Source organism: Saimiri boliviensis, chromosome 9 (assembly GCF_048565385.1).
Source record: "Saimiri boliviensis isolate mSaiBol1 chromosome 9, mSaiBol1.pri, whole genome shotgun sequence".
Taxonomy (NCBI): domain Eukaryota; kingdom Metazoa; phylum Chordata; class Mammalia; order Primates; family Cebidae; genus Saimiri; species Saimiri boliviensis.
The window spans coordinates 123,216,759-123,244,110 of NC_133457.1; the positions used below are offsets into that span (position 1 = coordinate 123,216,759).

Sequence of the window (27,352 nt, forward strand, 5' to 3'; positions counted from 1 at the left end):
CCATACCTATTAAGTACAGTACCTTTATATGCTACCTGAAAACATTTTATCGATATTGAGTTTATCTAGTTAACCACAGCTTGCAATTTCCTATTGTATTTCATGAGGATAATGTATGCATTACATATTTATATAAAATTATTGTGAGTGCTTTCATGTCAAGCTTTCTTCAAAACATTCACATATTTTTGAAAATTGTACTAATAATCTGTGAAGACTAAACTGGAGTGAAGTAGCTGCAGGAATTCAAAGATTCAGTGGCACATAACCTATTGGTTCCAGTAAAGATCTGTGTATTCCCATATCACCTCACACTGATTTATAAGAGGGACAGAAGTAGATAAGCAGAGGCAGGGACTACAGGAGATAGGAGTTTCAGAGGATTCCATATAAAGAAGTAGATGGTGATATACGGCATAGAGGCATAGGAGAGCTGTTTCATTTTGCTTTGAGGCACCTGTCCCTAGAACAGGGGGAAAAAAACTGATGGAGTTGTGAATGGGTATGTATATGGGATGTGAGGGAAGGATGGAAAGGATAAGAGAAAAGACAATTCTAAGATTAACTAGAAAACAAGCTTCTGAGCCAATAGATTCTTCGTAGAGAAATTAACAGTTTTTAGTGGTATAGTGAGACATGAAAAGTTACTTATTCAAATAAATGTCTCAAACAGTTTCATCCTTATTGAAAACAGAGCATGTATTTAACAAAAGACTAAAACAGTGAATAACATAAATATGCCAAAATGTATGGAAGTGCCTGTGAAAATTAGAGTTACCTAAAGATGAGAGATTAGTAAAAACTGAAATTATCAGGCAAAACTCCATGAAGAAAGCAAAAATGGGCTGGGTGTAGTGGCTCATGCCTGTAATCCCAGCACTCTGCGAGGCTGAGGCAGGCAGATCACCTGAGGTCAGGAGTTTGAGCCCAGCCTGGCCAATACGAGAAACCCTGTCTCTACTAAAACAAGAAAACAAAAATCAGTCATGTGTGGTGGGGGTGCCTATAATCCCAGCTTGTTGTGAATCTGACAAAGGAGAATTGCCTGAACCTGGGAAGCAGAGGTTCTGGGAGGCGGAGTTGCAATGAGTGGCGATAGCACCAGTGTACTCTAGCCTGGGCAACAGCGAGTCTCCATCTCAAAAAATAAAAATAAAGTTGAAGATAGTGTGGCCATTCCTCAAGGATCTAGAACTAGAAATACCATTTGACCCAGCAATCCCATTACTGTATAAATATCCAAAGGATTATAAATCATTCTACTATAGACACATGCACGTATGTTTATTGCAGAACTATTTACAATAGCAAAGACTTCGAACCAACCCAAATGCTCATCATTAATAGACTGGATAAAGAAAATGTGGCACATATACACTATGGAATACTATGCAGCCATAATAAAGGACGAATTCACGTCCTTTGCAGAGACATGGATGAAGTTGGAAACCTTAATTCTCAGCAAACTAACACAGAAACAGAAAAACAAACACTACATGTTCTCACTCGTAAGTGGGAGTTGAACAATAAGAACACATGAACACAGGGAGGGGAACATCACACACCAGGGCCTGTTGTGGAGTGGTGGGCTAGGGGAGGGATATCACTAGGAGAAATACCTAATGTAGATGACGGGTTGATGGGTGCAGCAAACCACCATGGCATCTGTATACCCATGTAACAACCCTGCATTTTCTGCACATGTATCCCAGAACTTAAAGTACAATATAAAAGGACTTCCTAAAAAAAGAAAGGATATGTAAAATGTTTTAAAAGGAAAGCAAAACTAAAGAATGAAAATGAACAAGACTAGCAAACATTAAATATGCTTTAGATGAGTAAAGGCAAAAAAAAAAAAAAGAATGCCAATAAAGATCTTGACGCATGAATGAACATGGCATGCAAAGAAACAGTAAAGCAAACTACCTTACAAAAAGGGAGAACACATACTAGAGTTTTAATAGCAAGAGTAAAACTAAATTATAGGAAGTCTCAGAACTGAGCCAAAATTTATTGAGTCAGTGGGATGAATACAGAAATCACTAAGCTTTTGGGGCAGAAGAATGCTACCAAGGTACTGATATTTAAGAAAAAGTGCTGATTTACTATATGGGGTAGCTCACAGGATAAAACAGTGGCAACAGTCCTATGAGGAGGCTACTGTATTAACCTAAGTGTGCTACAATGAGCAATGGTAGAAAAAATAAGAAAGAACAGATGTGAGAGATACTATGAAAGAATAATCACAAGTACCTTGATTCCAGATATAAGGGGAGAAGAGGCTGGAATCAAGCATACTGCCCAATGAATGAATAAATAAATAAATAAATAACAGTATTACTGAAATACAGATAGATGCAGATTTTAGGCAAAAGTTAAAATGTTTGAGCTCAGACTTCAGAAAAGGGCTTGAAGACATATACAAAGGGACATCCAGAAAAACAAGCAGAGATGCAGCTATAGAGCTTTGAAGAAAAGTCTACTACATTTTAAGAGCTCGTATTATGAACATCAAAGCAGCTCCCTAAGAAAGAAGGCAACATGATGTTCCAAAAGCTGAATATCAGGGTTTTCAGTTTGGAGTAAACCTACAAGGATGTATGCAGAGATGGAGAGAACGTATTTCTGATGTAGTAACAGAAGCAGAAAGAGAACTGTGATATATGGTGGAAGCTGAAGGAGAAGGCCTCAAGAAACAGAGGGCTGTCAACAATGTCAAGTGTCACAACAAGGTATGGTGGTGGGGGGTGGAGTATGAGAAATGGTTCTCTTGGGTGTGACCTAGAGGAGGTCCTTCAATGGAAGAGGAAGAAAATAAGAAAAAGAACCTCATGCTCTTCTTTTTCCCTCATGCAAATAAACATTATACTTTTCTATATTATATCCAAATGCAACGATAGAACAAAAAGGATAAATACAAGAAGAATGTTCTCTAATCTTTAATTTGTAATTTACAGGTGTAAAGTGTATCTTGTTTCAACTCCTATACACGTACACAATTTGCTAGACACTATCTTTTGTTTGCGTTTGTCAAAGGTCGGAGTAAAACTCTCCAATGTGATTTGATCAACACCATTAATATAGACACTTTACAAAAGAAGACATACAGGAGGCCAACAAACATATGAAAAAAATGCTCATCATCACTGGTCATTAGAGAAATGCAAATCAAAACTACATAGAGATACCATCTCACGCCAGTTCGAATGGCGATCATTAAAAAATCTGGAGACAACAGATGCTGGAGAGGATGTGGAGAAATAGGAACACTTTTACACTGTTGGTGGGAGTGTAAACTAGTTCAACCATTGTGGAAGACAGTGTGGCGATTCCTTAGGGACCTAGAAATAGAAATTCCATTTGACCCAGCAATCCCATTACTGGGTATATATCCAAAGGATTATAAATCATTCTACTATAAGGACACATGCACACGACATTCATTGCAGCACTGTTTTCAATAGCAAAGACCTGGAACCAACCCAAATGCCCATCGATAATAGACTGGACAGGGAAAATGTGGTACATATACACCATGGAATATTATGCAGCCATAAAAAATGATAAGTTTGTGTCCTTTGTAGGGACATGGATGAACTTGGAAACCATCATTCTCAGAAAACTGACACAAGAGCAGAAAATCAAACACCACATGTTCTCACTCATAGACAGGTGTTGAAAAATGAGAACACAGGGACACAGGGAGGGGAGTACTACACACAGGGGTCTGTTGGGGGGAAATGGAGAAGGGATGGGGGTGGGGAGTTGGGGAGAGAGAGCAGGGAAGAAATGCCAGATATAGGTGAAGGGGAGGAAGGCAGCAAATCACACCGCTACGTGTGCACCTATGCAACAATCTTGCATGTTCTTCACATGTACCCCAAAACCTAAAATGCAGTAAAAAAAAATTCTAGATGCTTCTTTCTATACTCATACGTAGTAATGATTTGATCAGTGGTAGTTTTATAAACCAGTATTTTGACACCATCTTTACCTCAAGCTGACTATTGTTTCTATTCTCTTGGTTACTGTTTTTTATATATTTTGAAGATTTAGCAAATTCCTTTGGGGACTTAGATTTTTCTTTTAAACTAACGAGTTCTTCTCCAACTGGTGAGATCTGACTTTCTGGCACTAGAATCTGTTGGAGAATAAGATAAAAAAAAGTATTTAAAACTGCAAACCACAGAAAGTATTCAAAAATCACTGGATGTCTTAATAAAGCTCCTACTCACCTCACATATTCAACTATCAATTATTTCCCTTTTCTATCCACGTGCTATTATAACTTTTGCAAAGTGACACTACAAAAAGTATCCATACTTTCAAACTCTAATACCCATAAAACAAGCTTAGCATTAATGGAAGGACATTTACTGCTTTTTAAAATTTTTAAAGTTACCACACTGCTACTTATTAATAACTCTTGGTTTACACTAAAATTATTAATATGTTTAAAAATCATACATTGGGGTACTGTTTATATTGAAACCATTTGTGTTCTATATAGTCACCCTCCAACATCAACTTTATTACTGTTCTATTAGTTACAGTTAAATTTAGCCCAGTGATAAAAATCAAGTAAGTCTGAGACATACCTGGGATCCACTTGCATCAAAAAGTATATGCACTGATGTTTTGGCAACTGAAATACCTTGTTTTCTGATAGATTCCTAAAATTAAATCAATTCACAGTGATGCCATTTTCTTCATTTTCTTTCAATTTTTCATATGTCATTTTATTTCCATTTAATGAAATTATTTTCTGTTTTCCACCAAAACTGCTAAATATTCCAAGTCATTACTTTGCATATATGAATACCTTCTCAGAGTATTTCAATTACTCCCCATTAACCAGTTTTCTTAGCCTGTCATTTTGGTCCCTCTACAACAAGTGTTCCTCACAAATACATCTAATATTCTGCAACATAAATCTTTTTTACTATCCAAATTTGTCAATTAAATATCTCCCTAAAACATCACATGAATGCATCACTTTAGAATTCTCAGTTAAACATATTTTGGCTCAAACATAATTTGGTTAAACAATATTTGTCTCATGTCTTTCACATTCCTGGAAAGTATTTAATCTAAATCCTTTCCTTTAACTTCGAAGGCCATTTCAAGGCTATTAAAAATAATGCCTATCTCCAAACCTAACTCTTTATGAGTATTTTCTTTCTTCAATGTCTACAACTCATGTTCCCTATGCCATTATTTACTTCTGATGTATCATGTAATTCTCACGATGTTTAAAATCTTGAAAACACTGCTTTCTCTCATTTTACTTTTTAAACACCTGGCAGAAATTCGTTAAATGTTTTGAGCAGCTGCTGCTAATTTTGTCAACTGAGATACTTTCTAATTGATATAACTAACAAGCTGATGGCTATTCAACAGTACAGATTTAAAGAACTAAAATGTACATGTCATTTTAAGAATTCTAGAAAGGAAAAAAATGCAATAAAACTTATAGCACCAAACTAAGTGTTTCCAGAATTATGAAAATAGTAAATATTTATTAGGAAGTTTAAAAACTTACCCTAAGTTTATTTGCACCAAAAATTTTTTGAGTCACATTAGTGATTTCTAGTGATGCATCAAAATACAAAAGCAATTCTTTCCCTTCTCTTTTACTAATTTTTACTGTATTTTTTAGAATTATGGTCAGTAGCTTCTTTGATTCTCTCACTGTATACAAACAAATAACACTGATTAGTTTATATGAATTTCTATGATACTACTCTGCAAGTATACTATAAATAAGACATGGATACAGCATATTAATGGAATCAAAATTCAAACTCTCAATATTGAACAGTGTTTAAAGTAATCAATTGTGGCACTACCTACCTATGTAAACAAATAAGTCAATTTAATTTTGCTAGTCTCAGTGTTCTGATCTATAAATTACAGAATACTACCATGACTAATAAGCTAGAATCCCAAATACATTCTGGATCCTAACACATTCTTAATAAAATATTCCTTGAACACATCTGAAAATATTATTTTCTTCATTTAAAAAAGTCAAACAAAAATAACTTTTATAATTACCACATTTCTTGGCATAAACATATAACAATTTCTATTAAATCCACAGCTGTTATAAATATGTTGACAATAAACAACATTTAATAAAAATTAAGAGTCAGGAAATTGTGAAGTGAGAAGGATCTAGTATTTGGCCTCAATTAACTTACCAGTCCAGTAAGCAGAGAATACAGCAAGTACCAGTTTATAAGAAATAGTGACACTCTCCCTCCCTACAAAAGTTACCAAAAAATTACCTGGCACCTAATTAATGCGCCTGTATTACAGACCAGAGGCCACCAAGCTCCTGTCCTACTTCTGGCAGGGATTCTATTGCTGAATGAAGTGTCTCCACCTCTGCCCGAAATGTACTTTTGGGCAGGAGAAAAACACCCTGAAGGAGCAGAATCACACAAAGTAGGGAAATTTCTACTTCTGAAAAAGCTCTGCAGGCCAAGCCATGATGTGGCCTAAGGAACAAATGTCCCTACAGGCTGTAAATGTCCCAATTCTTACGAGGCCTGCCCAAGCAGAAAATGTTTTATTTGCTTTTTTAAGTATATGAGTATATGGTCATGAAACTTCCTTTTTTTTAAGACTGAGTTTTGCTCTTGTTATCCAGGCTGGAGTGCAATGGCACAATCTCGGCTCACTGCAACCTCTGCCTCCTGGGTTCAGGCAGTTCTCCTGCCTCAGCCTCCTGAGTAGCTGGGATTACAGGCACGTGCCACCATGCCCAGCTAATTTTTTGTATTTTTAGTAGACAACACAGGGTTTCACCATGTTGACCAGGATAGTCTCGATCTCTTGACCTCGTGATCTACCCGCCTCGGCCTCCCAAAGTGCTGGGATTACAGGCTTGAGCCACCGCGCCCGGCCAGCATCATGAAACTTTCACAGTAATGCCCTTGGAAGGTACTAAGAATTATCAATTGCTTTAAAGTAGTGGCAACCATAGTTTCAAACTCAAGGAGTGCCAGTAGTTTTTAAAAGTTCAACAGTGACAAATTTTCAGGTTTCAGAGACGAAAATTTAGTGAGCTTTCAAGATGATGTTTCATGTTTTGAGGAAAATTAAAACATTCATAATTCTTAAGTTTATTTTGGCTGATTGTTTTATTCCTCTGATATGCATTTGACTTTTTCACAGTAGCTTGCTGTAAATCATACTAAATGTAATATTTGTTTTCACTCCTTGCAAGCACATGGTATTAGAATTACTTAAAATGTATTTTGCTGAATGCTTTGTGCCTATTTGTACAAAAATCTGTCTACCTATATTGTAACTACTTACACAGGAATTTATCAATATCTGTCCTATTTTAATGATTGCTTTGTTGAAATTCCTGATATTTGCTCTGTCTGGACTAAATCATGGCCTGGTTTCCTTTTTAATTAGTTAGCAGTATTACTGAGATACAAGAAAACTTTGCTTTGTTGCTTGCCATAAAATTCAAGTATTTATGGATATCAATACATCAATATTTTATAACATAAGAATGACTAAAAAGAGAAGGGGAGAGTAAAAACTGTTCTCTCAAAATTGGTTACGAATGGGGAAAAAGATAGCTTAAGGAAGATGCAGGATAAAAGTAGGCTTTTTGTTTTATGATGTAGACATTTGAGCCCATTGATATACTGAGAGAAAAGAGGTACTGAGAGAGAGAGAGAGAAGATACAAGAAATATGAATTGATGGAGAAAAGACTAGAATAACATGTATGAAGAACTCAGAGAAATTACCCTTCAACAAGAGTAGATACCTATCTTCTGTTTACAGGAGAGATAAAGGAGGATGCAGATACATAGATGTTTGGAGATGGAGGGTCTGAAGGGCCAAAATGTATAGGCATTCTTACCCGAAAAATTCATGTTCTGAATTAACACATCATAGTGAAGGTTAACACATCAAAGCAAAAAGGCAAGATTCTTAAGGATGATTTAAAATTTTAAATAGCGGCTGTTAGAGAACTGGAGAGGGATGGCAGCCATGAACGTGGAAGACTGCCAAGTAGCAGTGAGAGAGATTTAAAATTGGAAGCTGGAGACTTCCACTTCCAGGGAAAATGTAGTACACTGTGGCAGGCTAATATCCACTTTTGAAAAATCAGTAGGATTAAAATACTGTATGTTTAAAGGTGTCATTGAGCTGTGCATGTAACAATATCTCTGGCCCTTTTTTCTCTAAGGAAATTTGCTAATTCTGTTTGTAGGCTTAAGAAGAGAATCTCTGCTGGAGATAAGAAAGACAAGCAAGTGTTTAATGAGCAGTAGTCCCTGGAGTAACAAACAGGACACTCAGAGGCTTTAAAGGCATAACTAGTTTTCTCTTCATTGTGGGGCAGCACAAGGAGCTGGACAAAATCTGTGAAAAGGCAGAGTTATCTCTCTAATAGCCTCACGGGTTTAAAATCAAGGCACTGCCCGATACAAGTATCATCCTCAGGCATATGCTCAGTGTCCTGCTCAAAACATTTGCTGAATTTTGGACTGAGTAGAGTAAAAGGCTGGAGAGCTGGGCTGGAATCCTCTAAAAGACAGAACTGTATCTCCCACAGTCTCTCAAGTTCAGAAGATACAAATCTAATAGGCTCATGATCAACAGACTGGGATGGCCACACCTGAGTAATAGAGGCAAATAAGACAAATAGTAAATTTAAAACTAGAACACAGACCAATATCCATGATTAGATCAGTCCTTAAGCCCCTCTGCCTAAGAAGAAAAAAGAAACCCCTGTGGTAGAAGAACCATCTGGAGCATCTGCAGGTCCTCTATATGCATTATCTATCATAAAATTATTTGACATGCATAGAGAAAACAACATGACTCATCAAGAGAGAAAACAACAGATCTTTTTAGAAGAAGACTATATTAGTCTGCATTAGTCTGCTATAATGGAATACCTGAGAGTGGGCCACTCATTTAAAAAAGGTTTATTTGGCTCATAGTTCTGCAGACTGTACAGGAAACATGGTGTCAGCATTTGCCTCTGATGAGGAACTCAGGATGCTTTTAATCATTGCAAAAGGCAAAATGGGAGTAGGTGTGTCATATGGCAAGAAAGGTAGCAAGAGAGTGATGAGGAAGCGCCATACTCAAACAACCCCCTCTTACCTGATTAGAGAAATCATCACCATGAAATAATTACTGAAGAAAAAATATCCCCTCCATCCTCAAACATTAACATCATAAACTAGGCAAGTATGTCTGCTCTCATAATTTCTACTAACATTGTACTGAAGATTATATAGCCAGTGCAATAAGGCAACATGGTAGGATGAACTGACCATAAGAAGTGTTAGAAATGACGTAGAACAAATGCAACTCTTATACAATGATAGTGGTAATGTAAAATGGCAAAATCACTTTGGACAACATTTTAGAAGTTCCTTCAAAAGCTAATCATATGCTTATGGGTCTGAACTAACCACTGAACTCCTTAGTATTTACCTAAGAGAAATAAAAGCATATATTCTCACAAGAAATTATACATGAATATTTACAGCAGCATTTCATAATAGCTTAAAACTGGGAACATTACAAATGCTCATTATTAACTAACAGCTGAATATAGAAGCCAATTGAAGAATATCTATACAATAGGATAACATCCAGCAGTGAAAAAAACAAACTGATACATGCAACAGGCTTGAATCTTTTGTTTTGTGTTGTTTCGTTTTGTTTGAGATGGAGTTTCGCTCTTGTTACCCAGGCTGGAGTGCAATGGCACGATCTTGGCTCACCGCAACGTCCGCCTCCTGAGTTCAGGCAATTCTCCTGCCTCAGCCTCCTGAGCAGCTGGGATTACAGGCACGCGCCACCATGCCCAGCTAATTTTTTTATTTTTAGTAGAGATGGTGTTTCACCATGTTGACCAGGATGGTCTCGATCTCCTGACCTCGTGATCCACCCACCTCGGCCTCCCAAAGTGCTGGGATTACAGTCTTGAGCCACCGCGCCCGGCCGAATCTTTTTTTTTTTTAAAGTATTCTAAAAGAAAGAAACTGGACAAAAATTGCTACATACTGTATGATTCCATTTATATAAACTCTAGAAAATGTAAATGCATCTAAGATAAAGAAAACATTAGTAACTGCCGGGGGGTACAGTAGGAGAAGGATGGATACATTAAAAGAAGTTCAAAGAAATTTTGGTATGTTTATTAACTTGATTGCCATGATGGTTTCACAGGCATGTACAAACATGAAGAGTTAACAATGTCCTTAACCTGATGAAGGTTATCTACAAAAGACTTTCAGCTAACATCATGCTCGGTGGTAAAATACTGAATGCTCTTTCCTAAGCCAAGATTGGGAAGCAAGCAAAGATGTTCACTTTTATCCCTTCTATTCAATATTGCACTCAAGGCTCTATCCATTGCAATAAAGCAACAAAAGGAAAGAAGGGAGGGAGGAAGTGCATAAGGATCAGACGGGAAATAGTAAAACTATCTCTATTTGCAGATCCCATTACTGGTAAAATTAAAGATCAATTCTATTTATCGTCATATAGACTGAATACTTGGGAATAAATTCACCAAAAGCCTTATATAATGAAAACTAAGAAACACTGTTGAGAGAAATCAAAGACCTAAACAAATGGGGAGATACACCATGTTTATAAACTAAAAGTTACTACCGTTAACATGTTATTTCTCCCCATATTAATCTAAAACCTGAGTCATAATTCCATGAAACAACTGACAAATTAACTCTAAAATTTACATAGAAGCTCAAAAGGCCTATAATTTCTTAAACAATACTTTTAAAAACCACCATGTTGGAAGACATACTAACTGACTTCAAGACTAACCACAAATCTACCATAATCAAAACAGTATGGTAGTGACATGAAGAAGAGCAAGTAGATCTATGATAAATAGAACAGATTAGAACACCAAGAAATAGACCCACTTTTACAGAGTCATGATTTTCAAAAAGAAACCAAAGAAATCCAGTAGAAAAGAAAAGCCTTTAGAGCAATAATCTTGTAATAACTGCATACCTATAAGAAAAAATGAACCTCCAATCTGTACATCACACCTCAATCAAATATTAATTTGAGATTACAATTTAAGAGCAGACAAAAATTTCTTGGGTCACAGAAAGCAATAACCATAAAAACAGATCAAGTAGATCTCAAAATTTAAAGCTTCTGCTCACCAGACATCATTAAGAAAATGAATAAGCAAGATGCAGTTTGGGAGAAAACTAGAGCATTTATCAAAGGATTGGAATCTAGGATACCTAAGAACTAGAGAGTCCAATAAAAAAATTTTGAACAAAATATTTAAAAAAATGAACAAAATATTTAAATATGTACTTCACAAAGGAAGATACATGAATGGCCAGAAAGCACAAGAAAAGGTGTTCAATATTGCTGATCATTAGGAAAATGCAAATAAAAAGCATTAAGAAATTACTACATGTCTACTGAAATGACTAAAATATGTGTCAATATCTGAATTTGTAACAGTATTAGTCTGATTTTGTCCATAGTGTTATGCAGTTCCCATTATAGGGTTGGAGAAACCAGATATTCATATTTAATCAAGCAAATGAGATGAAAGATGTGGAGCCTTGAACATAGAGACAAGAATGACAAATGTGGATCACTGGTTCTAGACCAAATGGAAGAAAGTAAGAACATGGGTAGGGCTGGGAGATTAGTAGAGAAACATGGGATCAAGGAATTTGATGCATTTCTGAATGTGAACATCTGGAAATACTAATTTTGCTTTCATTAGCCTATTTTGTTAACTCAGAAAGGATGTAACATTTGTTCCATATGGTAAGAACTGAGAAGAAAATTACATTAAAAAAACAAGTTTAATACCTTCAATGCTGTATATTTGTACTTTTTCCTCTGGCACAGTAACAGCTTCCCACTGATGATCCTTAAATTTAAAAACAGGTTTGGCCATAAGTAAATAATTTATTTCTGATTTAAAGTTTCTTTAAACATCATATTTTAGGTTACATGAACTATCATTTTTTTCCCTAAATAATCACTAAGCAACTAGTTTATAAATAATCTCCAAGTAACTAGTTTACATAACACCTTTCTCACTCCATCAATTAACTACATATTATACATGTTACATTTAATGTATTTGTTCATTTTTAAAAAGAAATGATGGTACTGACAATTCCCTATCCTTAGCCAAAAAAGAATGACTGTTAATATTTATTAGAGGATACCCTTTTTAAAAATGTTACCAAGTGTTTTTATGTTGTCTTTGAAATATTTTGTGAAGTCATAGTCATTCCTCAATTCCCACTCCTACTACATATTCCAGGTCCTGTAACCAAAATACTCATTAACCAATTATCCTTTGATTTAAATATGAATATACATGAATGATAGCCCAAAATGTTTGCCCCAAGTATTTTTATTGAAAATTTGTGTAAGTGAATAAAATGACACTGAATTCATAAAGCTGTAGTAAAAATTAAATACCATTCCTAAAAAAATGGGACCCTAAAACCTTACAAAAATCTTGTAAGAAAAATAAATCACAACTTTTGTTATTTAAGGACTCATTCCAGAGTAATTCCTCTAAATCATCATTCTTTTCACTAATTCTCTTCTCTTCTATACCTTAATTGAAACCAATCATACCCTGATGATGTTACGACCTTTATCCCTTACCTCAAAACCTCAGGATCAGGAGGAAAGGGATGGTATTCCAATTTTTCCCCAAAGCTTTGAGCAGCCTCATATTTCTGTGTGTAAAAAACTCCTTTGAGGAATATCTCAGCTGGCATACTCTATTCTCAATAATTGTTATCATCTACCAACTTAAAAGTGATTCTTCCTTATATATCAAGGCATTTAGTTCACTTTAAAAAACTACATAATGAAAATTTTCAGATTATTTAAAATCAGAAATCATAGTATTTATTATAAACCCAAAATAGACCCTTAAGAAGCTCCAACAGTTATCAGTATGTCATAGTAATTTTGTTCCATTTTCATCTCCACTCTCCTTCCATTATATTCCTCCTCCTTTGGACTTCATTTTTTCCCTTCAATCTCTCCCTATCTGCCCTTCACCATCAATTTTTGAAAGCTTTTATCCTTAATATACCCAATAAAAACCCCTACTTTGAATCCGTATCTCACGCTAGCTCTTTCCTTAATGTCTTTACTTCCTCGACAAATATTTTAACTTTCTAGGAGGGCCTAAACTCTTCATCCCGTAAGTGAAACTGCTCTTTCACGGGTTACCAGTTTTTATTTAATCCCACCTCTCAGGAGTATTTCACTGTGTTCATCATTTTCTCTCATAAAAATTCCTTTCCTTTGTCATCCATAACACTATACCCTTTTAATTTGTTCCCTTTTGGCCGATTCTTCAAGTACACCTCTGGCTAAAATCTCATTTACCTATCCTGTAGAAATGTATGTTTTTCAAAGTTCTTTCATGTAGGCACTCATTAAATCCCATGGTTCTGTCATTTATATACAGGCAGCTTCTATATCTCTACTTATGGCTCAATTTCCATCTAGCTACCCACATTTTAGTAATCCTTCCTCTTTTCAAAAAAATTACAAATCACAAAGTTTGCTCAGTCCGGTCTCCTCTCAAGTCCTTCTGGATTCTATCAATTTCCATCCATGCCCATTGTCACATCTCAAAAAAATGCCATAATTATTTCTCACCTGGATTACTGTGAAAGACTCCAAACTGCCTCTTGTCTGGTTCCTTTTTAATCCATTCTCCCCAGTCTATTTTTATCGATTACTCCTACTGGGGGGATCTTTTACACATATGTGTTCTCTAGTGCCTAGTACATCTGTGACACATAGTTCTCAAATATTCACTGAACTGATGTTACCTCTTATAATCCTCCTTTGGCTCCACAGTTCCTATATTTTTCCAATCCCCTATGCCCTCTATGTATCTTTTAATTCTTTCAATGTTCCATTTACTCATTCTTGCAACAAACATGAGCCACTGAATAACTATAAACAACAAAAAAAGGTAGGTTCCTGATCTTATTAATCTTCTACTCTATGCAGAAAAGCAGACAACAAAAAACAAAATGATTTTAAATAGTAATAACTACTATAAAGGAAATAACATCATGTGGAATACCACAGCTGTGAGGATACTTTGTATTGAGTAACCAGAGAATACTCTATAAGAAGGCAACATTTGTGCTTAAATCTAGATGGGAAGGACTAAGACACAAGGACCTGGAAGAAGTGGTCTAAGCAGAAGAACTAAGAAGTAGAAAGACCTAAGATGGGTATGATCTGTGTTAAAGAAATTAAAAGGGCCAGGCGCGGTGGCTCAAGCCTGTAATCCCAGCACTTTGGGAGGCCGAGGCGGGTAGATCACAAGGTCAAGAGATCGAGACCATCCTGGTCAACATGGTGAAACCCCATCTCTACTAAAAATACAAAAAAGTTAGCTGGGCGTGGTGGCGCGTGCCTGTAATCCCAGCTACTCAGGAGGCTGAGGCAGGAGAATTGCCTGAACCCAGGAGGGGGAGGTTGCGGTGAGCCGAGATCGTGCCATTGCACTCCAGCCTGGGTAACAAGAGGGAAACTCCGTCTCAAAAAGAAAAAAAAAAAATGTGATTGGAACATAGTCATCATAGAAAATACATAAAATATCAGAAAACCAGCCAGAGACCAAGCCACAAAAAGCCTTGTATGCCATGTCAGAGAGACAGAAGAAGGATTTAAAGAGCCACTGTGGAGAATGGCTTTTATGGACAGGAAGAGAATACAGGGACAACATACTACAGCTACAGAAATTAAGAAAAGAGCAGATTCTAAACAGAGTTTTGGAAAGAAGAATCCCCCAGTATCTTGATCAGTGTCTGGAACATAGTAGGCATTTAACACTTCTAAATGCATTTTCCACTTTCCCTATCATTTTTACTTTTATAGTGTAATTGCTTTTCTTATGTCAATAATCCATTAGACCAAGCTGAATGAAGAACACTGCCCTTTTTATTTCCTTTATAGTACTTACTGCCATTTAATATAAATACTTTTTCTTCTCCTAAAATTCTATTCAGTTGGTGCAAAAGTAATTGCAGTTCTTGCCATTACCTGCAATGGTGGAAACCACAATTACTTTTGCACCTGCCTAAGTGGCTCCTCAAAAAAAAAAAAAAATGTTTCAAGTATTCCTACAAATTCTGCAGGAGAAATACACTAATGGAAACTTGTCAGTGCCCCTGAGAAGCAGTGCTAATCACTGGAACTCAATTTTAAGCATTAAAAGAAAGTACTCTAGAACAAAAAGCAGTAAAGACGTGGAAATCCTAAAAGGCATTTGGTTAATGTTCACCTATAAAGTTTACCTGGGACAAATAGTGGGATTCTAGAAGAAAAGAACTAAAAAGACTAATGCCTTATTATCGTATCACCAGCTGCAACCAGATTAGTAAATGCTGATCAACTCTTATTCAGATTTTGGCAAATGGACTACACAATTTAAGCTAAATGTATGCAAATGTATCAAATATGAGGTGCTATCTATCATGAAATAATAGCTCAAAGATTTTCCTCAGGTAAAAAATATGCAGGTCAGTAGAAAATATGCCACCTATTTGGAAGACTTAAACATAGCTATGATAAAGCATAGGAAGAAAAGAGCTAAAATTAACTTCCAATCAAGTCCTATTTCCAAAGAGAAGATTTTATGAATGATTAAGACTACTTGTCCCTGTTAACAAAATTTTTAATAAAATGCCTTTGTATTTGAGTAACTGTTCTCTTTTTAAAAGTCAATTCACTTTGTTTATATGAATACAAAATTTTATCTGTCATAAATTAACATGTAGTTTACTTTTGAAAAGCTTATGTTAAAAAATTAGTATGAAATTGAGTATTTTTTTTCTGGTACAATAAAACATCAGAAAACATTTTCATTTACAATTAGCATAGTAGGTTGGTATCTAATTAAACTACTAGAGCTAATGTTAAAAATCTATGTAAAGACTGGCTAGAAAAATAAATATATAAAGAAATCCACGTTCTTACAATGAGTAAAAATCTTACATACACATATACATATAGAATAATACCAAGGGAATAAAACTTACATCATCATCTCCAGCAATGTAGAATGAGACAGTTTGACTCCCAAGATTAAAATCAATCCAAAATTCCTCAAGTTTTTCATCTGATGGTATTTGCAGCTAATAAAATAAACATATAAAACTGGCATATACAATGATTTTAGAAATAACAAAATTATGATGTTGCATTAATGGCTACATCAAGAAAACAAAGTAGGAGAGAGAATAGAGACAAGTATAGTATTTAGATAAATTTTAAAACAATCAAATGAAATGCTACTTTAACTTTTTTTTCTTTTTTCTGAAACGGAGTTTCGCTCTTGTTACCCAGGCTGGAGTGCCATGGCGCGATCTCGGCTCACCGCAACCTCCGCCTCCTGGGTTCAGGCAATTCTCCTGCCTCAGCCTCCTGAGTAGCTGGGATTACAGGCACGCACCACCATGCCCAGCTAATTTTTTGCACCCTTAGTAGAGACGGGGTCTCACCATGTTGACCAGGATGGTCTCGATCTCCTGACCTCGTGATCCACCCACCTCAGCCTCCCAAAGTGCTGGGATTACAGGCTTGAGCCACCGCGCCCAGCCTACTTTAACATTTTACAAAAAAATCAATTAGTTCCAAGAAATCATGAATATTCCAAATGCTAATAAAAGTTGAAAGTACTAGTTTGAATAGATTCATACATGATAAATCAATAATGGTCTTAAGGAAACAGGAGAAAATTTGGACTACAGCCTTTATTTTTCAGTTATTCTTGGCAATGAACATGCTATTCCATAAAATTTCTCCTGGTGTCACTGCCAGATACAGAATACTAGACCAGCTATATTCATGATCTAATTACAAATATTTTTAATTTTCTTACTCATTTTTAACTGACAATTCACTTGACTCTATCAAAATTCATGCACTAGCTAAAATAACATGTTAAATTAAAAATTTACCTCATATTTATCAAGAAATGCTGACAAACAAGGAAATGTAAAAACCCTGAAATAAAAAGTAGTTTAAGAAAAATATAAATAAGCTTTCACAGCATAATCTTGTCCATCAATAGAAATCATGCCCAATCTTATTTCCCTCTTTAATATTTTTCAAAATACATGTTTAATGGACATTTACACAGAGAAAATCATAGTACTTTGAGGATGCTACTCAATCTACCATTTTGATCAAAATGATTGCACCAAATGTTTTTGTATGTGATGCGGTTTGGCTCTGTGTCCCCACCCAAATCTCATATTGAAAAGTACTGTCATAATTCCCATATGTCATAGGAGGTAATTGAATCATGAGGGCAGTTTATTCCATACTATTCTCGTGGTAGTGAATAAGTGTCACGAGATCTGATGGTTTTATCAGGGGTTTCCACTTTAGCATCTTCCTCATTCTCTCCCTGCCTGCTGCTACTGCTGCTATCCATGTAAGATGGGATTTGCTCCTCCTCGCCTTCCGCCATGATTGTGAGGTTTCCTCAGCCACATAGAACTGTAAATCCAATTAAATCTCTTTCTTTTGTAAATTGCCCAGTCTCTGGTATGTCTTTATCAGCAGCATGAAAATGGATTAATACAGTGTGCTATCAAATATGACCAGAGTTTCCTAATTTAGCTTATATTATTAGTATAACAGATGTTTCCATATAACTTAAATGAGATAAGAATATAAATGAATAATTCTGTTAAAAATGGTTAAATTCACAGAATGCTTTCTTAGGTACTATTTTAAATATTTAGCATATTATCTCATTTAATCTATACAACAAACACATGAGGTAGTTATTAGTACTATATAATAGCTAAGAAAACTGAGGCCTATAAGATTAAATAGTTTGCCTAATATTAGAACAGCAAGAGAGAAATTTATGATTCAAATCCAGGTAATAAGACTCCTTTCACCACCCTTACAATAGCTTTAATTTCTTTAGTAAGTAAAGTAAATGCGAACTCATTCATCAAATAAATGTGTGTTGAACATCTATAAGGTGCCAGGTATTACAAATACTCTGTTTTTCTGTCATTATAAAAAAATAATTAAAATTTACATTACATATCCTTTCATGCCCCTCAGAAAGACCCTAAAGTATGTTAATTATAAAGGAAGACGGTTTGTTTGCTATGTATTTACATTCCAGTATGTGGATGAAGAGACAATTCAAGTAATAAATATATCTAGATTTATCTTATCCCTCAAACATTAATAATGGATATGCAACTCAGAAATATAGAAAGCCAATTTTGAACATACAAAGTTATTATTATAAATTAAACAGAAATGAACTTTTCCCTCTGAAAAGTACAAAATAAAACAAGGCCAGTGCAGAATTATTTCAGATTACTAGTGTAGTAATTTGCTGAAATCAAGTTATTGTTTTAAATAAAATATCTATGCACATTTTACACTCCAACATAACAGAACAAATACAGTTAAATTTATAAAGATTCAACATTGGGTGCTCACTCTTGAACTCTGTTTCTTTATCAGTAAATGATTGTATCTTCCATTAAATTTACCTTCTTTTGTCTCCCAGTATGCCATTCACAAGGTTGAGAAATATCCTGCAATCCTAATTTTAAAGAGAAAGACTTTTAAAAATCATAATAATTTTTAAAAATTCATGAATTTCTTTTATTTTTATACAACTTACTGTTTCAAATTCAGAGTCCTTAATTCTTTTAAATGCATTAGCAATAAAATCCATTGAAAACCAATGATGTGCCAGTTCTTGTCTTTGTTTTTCTGTGGTCATTCTACATAAAGCTTCTACAATGCCTACCTGTAAGTCATAATCTATTTAAAAAAATAGTTAATGTCTGATTTACAATTATGAAAATTAAGTTTATAAAAGACCACATATTTTACAAGGCATTAGAATAAGCAAGAGAAATAAGAACATATTAGTGTAATTTATTAATCTATTAACATTTTCTTCATAAGGATTAGAAATATCATTTGAGGAATTAACACAGCTCAAATAATGAGCATGTTAACAGAAGAAATAAGCAAAATTTTTTAAAATTTTAAGAGACCTCTAAATATTCAAAGACACTGCCATTTCATCATTAGAGACACAAAATGCAAAGTAACCCCATACAATTGTCTAGAAGTCATAAAATCTGCTTTCCTTTTGTGTAACCATGATTATAGTTATCTCAGAGTACTTTAAACCATGATTTATTCTACATGTAAATCATCATAATAAAATGCATTCACAAAAAAGCTTAGAAAATAAATTTTATGTTATTTTAATAAACAAATTGTTTAAAAACAAATTCATCAATACCAAGTATATCAGACACCCTAATTTCATAAAATACCATCTGAGAAATTTTTTAGCACAAGTAGTTCAGATCTATTGAAAAATCAAGCTATTATATTATTCATAAGTCTACCATTAGGCACAAATTCTATGTATCTAACACCTATTGTCATAAATCATTTTTGTCCCAAAGATAATTTTCATTTTTACTTATTAAAAATTGCTTGATTGTACGTAAAGTTTATAATTCCCTCAGTCTCACGTTACTATGCTAATGTTCTAATTTAAAAGATACTATCTACTCTTCATAAATATGGAATAATTTTAGATTTGAAAAGACTTACCTCCAGCGTCTAAAATCCTCTCTCCCATACTACCCCTGTGAATTAAAACAAAAGATTATAAACTGGACCAGAATCAATTAAATAGGAAGTCCATGAGAAAAAGAAACTTCACTAAAATTTATAAGTGGCTAATATCACCAACTTTTGCAGAAATTATATACATATACTAAATTATATTAAAAAGTTAGAAGTTTATCAGTTTCATTATTAATGCAAACTCATGATTGTCTTATAAAACATTCTTAAATTCTTGATTTTAAGAATCAAAACAATATAGTAAAAATTATTACATGAGAATTAACATTTCTTGGTTAGAAAGTATTTTCCGGGCATCTTGAGGCATTTTGTCAAGCATAGCATTCATTTTTTTTATTATCTAGAAAAGAAAAAAAGATAATCCATTAACTTTATATTTGGTGAAATACTATTTAGAAAAATATTCTAGACACATAAACTTATAAGCCTAATTTTTGCTTAATCACTAAACTTTATTATGGGAATGGAGTAGGATGGAGGAAAGAATATGTAAAGTATAAAATAGGCTAGACATGGTGACTCACACCTGTAATCCCAACACTTTGGGAGGCCTAGGCGGGCGGATCACTTGAGGTCAGGAGTTCAAGACCAACCTGGCCAACATAGTGAAACCCCGTCTCTACTAAAAATACAAAACTTAGCCGGTCATGGTGGGGTACACCTGTAATCCCAGCTACTTGGGAGGCTGAGGCAGGAGAAACACTTAAACCTGCAAGGCAGAGGTTGCAGTGAGCTGAGATTGCACCCCTGCACTCCAGCCTAGGCAGAGAGCAAGACTCTGTCCCAAAAAATACAAAGATAAAGTATAAAATAATGAATATAAAAACAAACTATGGAATATCAAAAGTAGGATATAACATGACTCCTGTACTTAAAGCATTTAATTTTTACAATACAACTTATATTTATTATAACTCCATTATAAGATCTAAGAAAGCCAAAAAGTATTAACTTATTTTGTTCTTATGACTGTAGTACGTGTACACACATACATATACTAACAGATTATTTTCAGCATTTAAATACTTAAGGACCCCAAAAATCTGGATGGTATAATTTCCATTTGAGCTACATGTATACATAAACCAGTATGGTTATAAATTTTCCATAACTAAGAAATATATCAGGCAATAATAGATCATTAAGATGATAGAAATAAACTCCAGGTTAAGTAATTCAGTCCTAGATAAAATAATTTTTCAATTTTTTATTGATTTTCTTCACTTTCTCATTTTTAGTTTTTAAAACAGAATCAAACAAATGATTTTACCTCTTGCTGAATACAAATATTCACTCTTGAGTCAATAACCAGGGAACAAATGCGAGGTACGAAACTTTCCACTACTTGTTTTTTACCTGAATAAAAGTGTTAAATTATTGATAAATGTTCATTTCAAATTATTGTAACTGTCAGTCTTTTCTTATAAGAGTTAGCGGAAGGGAGCCAGGCATGGTAACTCAGGCCTATAATCCTAGCACTTTGCAAGGCCCAGGTGGGCAGACTGCTTGAGCCTAGGAGTTTGAGACCAACCTGGGCAACATGGCAAAATCCTGTCTCTACAAAAATTAGCCAGGCCTGGTGGTGGGCACCTGTAGTCCCAGCTACTTGGGAGGTTAAGGTGAGAGAATCATCTGTGCCCAGGATGTCAAAGCTTCTCTGAGCCATAATTGTACCACTGTACTCCAGCCTGGGTGACAAGAGACTCTATCAAAAAATAAAAGTAGTTAGTGCAAAGGATATACTACTGTAGTTCAGAAGGCGGTTCACTAGGGCTTAGAGATGAGAAAGAATGAAACTAAGTTCCTAATTCTATCACTAAACTAGTTATGTGGCCTTGCAAAAACTTCCACTCAACAGATAGGACTGATTTTAATACTGTCAAGGGAGTAAGTCTAGATCTAGCTTCTAACTGCAGGCACATAAGGAACTTTGTTTTGTTTGTTTGTTTGTTTGTTTGTTTAGATTAAGTATAGTTCCAAAGTGGAAACTTCAATGTTGAAGCTTTTTCTAAAACTGACCTCATTTTTAGTTACACATCAAAAAATTTCAGTTAGACATCAAAATTTTTATACCCATAAAGACCAACATATCTTAACCTTAATGAAATTCTAAATGATATGAGCCAATTTTAGGGTAACATACAATTTTTTAGGTTAATGTACAATTTTCCAAAGTGACTACATAGATAGAGCAAAAGTACTCAGATGAAAAGATACAATTATTTACTTTAAAAACCAGGTGGATCACTTTACAATTGTTGGTGCTTTAGATTGCTTTCTCCCTAAAAACAAAATTTAGACTACATTGTTATGTAGCAAAAAGAGTCAATGAAGAAGTAGAATTAATTATTGTTTACATCAATGGCAATCTGTTTAAAACTCTTAAAGGCAGCAAGTATCTTTATAAGTAATTCACCAGCCTCGGTGACTAGTCCTAGGTAAGACTTCTTCAATCAACACAGAGCTAAAATAACTTGATCCGATTGCTTGGCACAAGACAGTTGCAGGCCACAAGTGAAAGGATGAGGAGTAACATGCTCTGTATTTTCAATAGTTTACTATTGAAAATTTGTTCCACTAGATCAAGTGTTGACAAACTATGGCCCCCAAACTAAATGTAACTCACATTGCCTGTTTTTGCATGACTGTATTACTCAACAGCAAGTGCTTTGTGAAAATTATTTGAATCTATCGTGTTTTATTAAACCAGTAGTGTCAAAGGTGAACATCATTCACTCTTGTCAATTTAGCCATGGTTAGTTATTTGAATTTTTGTCAGAAGCAGAAGCTGAATATTCTGACTTTCCCTAACACACAGCAGCCCAGTGGCAGTGGGGTTTTATTGTGACTTTTTTATATCCAGCACCAAGACTGAAATTTTTCTGAACAAGAATCATTATCACCCCTTATTGTTGAATACTCAATGACTTTGGTAATTAGCACTGGTTGCAGAGTTGACAATGTTTCTAAATGAACTGGGCCCAAAATTACAAAATAATGCTTAGATCATGAATTTACACTCTAGTGAACTCATTCTGGTAACTATGGTGATTTGAATGGCAATGCTTTATAACTTCTCAGACTGTCCAAAGTTAAAACAAGAAGCAACATCTCCATTTCCACACAAATTTTCAGGGAATATATTTTTTCCAAACTCCAACTACAGGTCTAGCAGTGTTTTTAAACTTTGTTGTAAGTACAAAGGAAATTTCCAGATTTCAAAATCCATTTAATTGTGCAGTTGGAAAGCTTCCACATAACCTTCAATTGGAAGTGATTAATATGCAATGTAATGACATTCTAAAATGCAAATGTTAAGAACCTAACAATTCTATTAATACCTTTTAAGTGATGAACACGCTCAATTAAAAGCATGCGTATGGACTGATATCAGTATTTGGCACTGTCTGCATGAAAAGTCATTTTCTAATGTGACATAAATAAAACCTCATTATAGATAGGCATTAACAAATGAATGTTTACAATCAATTCGGAAAACAGAACACTAACTCTGAACCCTAAAATTAAGTGTAATGTTATTGTCTCACAAAAAGAATGCAAGTTTCATTATTAGGAAACCTATATTACAAAACTGTACAACTATTTTTACTATTATATTATTCAATGGCATAAATAAACCATTTATAAAAATTTGTTTTTCTTGTTGTACAAGTACCTACATAATATTCTTAATTGTTTTTCTCTTGGACTACAAAGTCTAAAATATTTACTATCTCTGGCCCTTTACAGAAAAAGTTTCTTTATCCTTGAATCAAACAATGAGTTTCTAATACTAAGACAATACTATGGGAATTGTAAAATTATACTAAAACTCTAACAGTAATTTATTGTTCCAATAGAAAATAGTATTATACCTTCATCACTGACGTCATGTATGACCTGAAAAAAAAAGTGAATAATATTTAATTTACAAGTTACTGTCTATATTATAAACCATTACAAATCGTCCTGAAATGACAGATTGCATTTTAACTCATAGCAAAATTACTTTTTATTAACTAATCATTTAGTTATATTCATCAGAATAAATGCTTGATATAATCTGAACGACATATCCAATCGAGTCACCAATCAATCTGTTAGTGACTTTTAGGCTCAGGGCACAGAGAACACAAATTGTTTTTTAAATAAACACATGCTTTATAAACATCAGGGTAATCAGTGTGATTTTTACCAGCAGAAGATCAACTAAGTCTTCTATCATATTTAGAGCAGCTTCATCTTTTGAATTTTCTTGACTCTGAATAATCTCCTTGGATTTTTCAAACCAGGAAACCATGTAAAAAAAAAGGAATGAACTTATTAGTTACTTTGAGTTCCATTTTAATAATTTTTTTTTTTTTTTTTTTTTTTTTTTGATACGGAGTTTCGCTCGTTACCCAGGCTGGAGTGCAATGGCGCGATCTCGGCTCACCGCAACCTCCGCCTCCTGGCTTCAGGCAATTCTCCTGTCTCAGCCTCCTGAGTAGCTGGGATTACAGGCAAGCACTACCATGCCCAGCTAATTTTTTGTATTTTTAGTAGAGACAGGGTTTCACCACGTTGACCAGGATGATCTCGATCCCTTGACTTCGTGATTCACCTGCCTCGGCCTCCCAAAGTGCTGGGATTACAGGCTTGAGCCACTTACCCAGCCATTTTAATAATTTTAAGAATGTACTTATCTGTCTTTGTATAAACCTAGGAAAAAAGACACTCAAAATCAAAATTTTAATATTGTATCAAAACAATGCTTTTAAAGATCTTCCTTTTTTTTTTTTAAATATTTTCCTATTGTTTAAAATGGGAAGAGATTAAGTTAATCTAGATTCCATGCAGAAGATCCTCATTTCGTCCATCAAATTCCTAGTTAGGATACATTATTTATAATATATGGAAGTAAACTATCATCACAATTCAGACCATTTTGGTATTGTTACTGTATGAGAAGTTTTCATATTATTTTACCTTAATTCAGATATTTGAGTACATACATATCAGATCATTCTAGGTGCCAATAATGTAGCAATGAATGAAACAGACAAAAATCAATATCCTACATTCTAGTATGGGAGACAGACAACAATATAAAAACAAAAATGAAGTTAGATAATAAGAGTTTAAGAGATAATAAAGCAAATAAAGGCCTTAGGGAGCTTAAACTCACATGATTATCAAGGAGTCTGTACAGTTTTCTTGTGATCTTCGTATTTGTAACATGAGTTATAGAAATATTTTATTCTCAAAATTGTTTATGAAATTGCTAAATTTATTTTCAACAATTTGGACAATTTCTTATTTTATTAGAAAATACACACATGAATGTGTTACATATTCTATACTTATCTTTTGTATTAGTCCTTGTTTTATCATAGTTAGAAGTCCAGCTTGCCCCAATACACTGATATTTTTGCCACATCTTCCAAAAGAAACCAAAATGGTTGAAACATTGTGCATATCCTCTTTATTAAGTTCCTGAAATAAAAGGTATACATTAACATTTCTGTAAATACAAAACAGTATGAAATAGACATTGTACAAGGAGCTTTAAATACATATTGATAATCTTCACAAATCCTGAATGATGGTCATATTTCAATCATCTCTATATTGCAATGGATGAAAATGTGGTTCAAGAACACAACCTGTCTAAAGCCACACAGTCAGGGAATGACAAAACTCAGAACAAAAATGGAGATCTGTATAAATCCAAAAAACCTTATACTATGATACAATGAAACAGCTACTTTCCATTCTAAAAAGCTCCATGTATTTACAGACACAAAAAATTCTTATTCAATTTCTTGGATTCATAATGAATCTCAGATGCTGAGGGGATTATCAATAACCACCCTTCCTCGTGTATGAAAATGCCTTAAATATGATCAATTTAATTCAAGGTTTGGGGTGTTTTTTCTATTTTCCATACTAGTTTTGACAGAAGTAGGCACTGTCCATGTAACATTAAGTATACACTGATAGGTGTTTAAAAGAAAATCTATCAACTTGTGCAAACTTCAAACAGCTGAAGTAATTTTTCCCCAATTTCAGTAACAGCTAATAATAGTAAAGCCTATGTAAATACCTATTTTTGTATTTTTTATTTGGGAAATGACATTCCATGTGTTGATATTCCTCAAACAAAAATAAGCAAATGGTAAAATAAGCATTTATTTACTATAATTATAACTGAGCTTGCCCAAGCCTTTCTATTTTTTTTTTCTGATGGAGTACTTCTTCCTAAAACTAGAGTTCTATCTAATAATTTTAACAATCATTCAGCAAAAACAAATATTTACCCTGCAAATAAGGTTGTCCACTTTGTGGAAAAACTGTTTGCTGCATTTAATCTTCACATCTTCACAAATATCAATTTGTAAAAGTGTTTTCAAAGGTTTGAAATCATTTTTTCTTAGAGCATCATCAATGCATTTTTCCAGCTGCTAGAGAAATATATTAATTGGCACATACTGAATCAAAACCAAAATTAATTACCTTACGCAATCTAGTAATTTGAGAACTGTTTTCACATGAAAACTCTCAAATGAGCTCATAAAATATTAATTGGCTTAATTTTTAAAAATGTGGCCACTATTAAATTTGGAACAATTGAGTTAGAAATTACATTTCTTTGACAACAAGACTCTCAACAGGAAAAATTTTTTTACTAATATTTCCCAATTCATATATTTTATTACTAAAGTCATCTTTATGTCAAACTCAAAAAAAACTTAATGAAAAAAGCAAAATAAACTTTAGAGTAACTAATAATACCATGAATAAAAGCCTAGCATATCTGACTACTGATCTCTTAACAGGGTTTAAATAGTAAAGAAAAATGCATAAAGACAGGCAAAAGCACCTTTTAGAAATTATGCCAACATAACCTAAGCATTACCCTTATATAATATTTATAATCTTAATAAAATATGCCAACATTGCTATTAAAATACAACTTCACAAATAACAAATGTTCATACTACAACCTGATCACTAAACAGGTTTGGCTGTGAAGTGCATATACGAATAGATTATTAACACTTACACTTTAAGTAAATACATAATATCTTAATCTCTAAAACTTAATATGAAAATATCCAAGCATAAATTATGCATAAATCAGTGCACAATTCTTTTCAATGTAAAAGGTAGGTATAAAGAATGGACATCTTTAATACTTTATATTCTTAATATAGCTTTTGCAAAAATCTATTGACTAAATGAAAGAGCACTTTAAACTATTCTTGACCATTTTGTAAAAACTTGTAAGCTTTGTCATTGCTAAAATCATAGCAGTAAATACTTCTAAGTAAACAAAAAGCGATTTTCAGAATTAAAAGAGTTACTTTTGGTCTAGGGCTACATACCTGGAGATCTGATCTTAGTGGCATTTTGACTTCATTTAAAAAAAAAAGGCAGGACAAAATGAACACTATAAAAGAAAAGATATATTTTCTGTATCTCACAATCTGTTTCCTGTGTTTAGCAGTTTAAAAATCTTACATACATAAATAAGCATTGTTATTTATACCAAAGGCAATAAATATTGTTTAACTTCCTCATTAAATATTTTTTACGTTTATTAAAACATATTTAAATAGGATCAAAAAAGTTTCTACAGAAAAGCTTGAAGATCA

General features: G+C 33.9%; 1 protein-coding gene across 1 annotated transcript in view; it reads right to left on the minus strand.

The window, feature by feature from the left end:
- SYCP2 (synaptonemal complex protein 2) overlaps positions 1-27,106 on the minus strand; it is a 66,749-nt gene extending 39,643 nt beyond the window's left edge. The window contains exons 1-16 of the mRNA XM_039479600.2: positions 27,083-27,106; positions 26,015-26,158; positions 25,062-25,190; positions 23,911-24,015; positions 23,591-23,615; positions 20,986-21,071; positions 19,970-20,055; positions 19,680-19,714; positions 18,724-18,866; positions 18,590-18,642; positions 17,021-17,066; positions 16,100-16,195; positions 11,868-11,928; positions 5,543-5,691; positions 4,599-4,673; positions 3,995-4,141 (exon numbers count right to left, since the gene is read on the minus strand). Of these exons, the coding sequence (XP_039335534.2) occupies positions 3,995-4,141; positions 4,599-4,673; positions 5,543-5,691; positions 11,868-11,928; positions 16,100-16,195; positions 17,021-17,066; positions 18,590-18,642; positions 18,724-18,866; positions 19,680-19,714; positions 19,970-20,055; positions 20,986-21,071; positions 23,591-23,615; positions 23,911-24,015; positions 25,062-25,190; positions 26,015-26,158; positions 27,083-27,106 (1,404 nt within the window). The remainder of the gene's footprint in view (positions 1-3,994; positions 4,142-4,598; positions 4,674-5,542; positions 5,692-11,867; positions 11,929-16,099; positions 16,196-17,020; positions 17,067-18,589; positions 18,643-18,723; positions 18,867-19,679; positions 19,715-19,969; positions 20,056-20,985; positions 21,072-23,590; positions 23,616-23,910; positions 24,016-25,061; positions 25,191-26,014; positions 26,159-27,082) is intronic.
- Between the last annotated feature and the right edge of the window lie 246 nt (positions 27,107-27,352).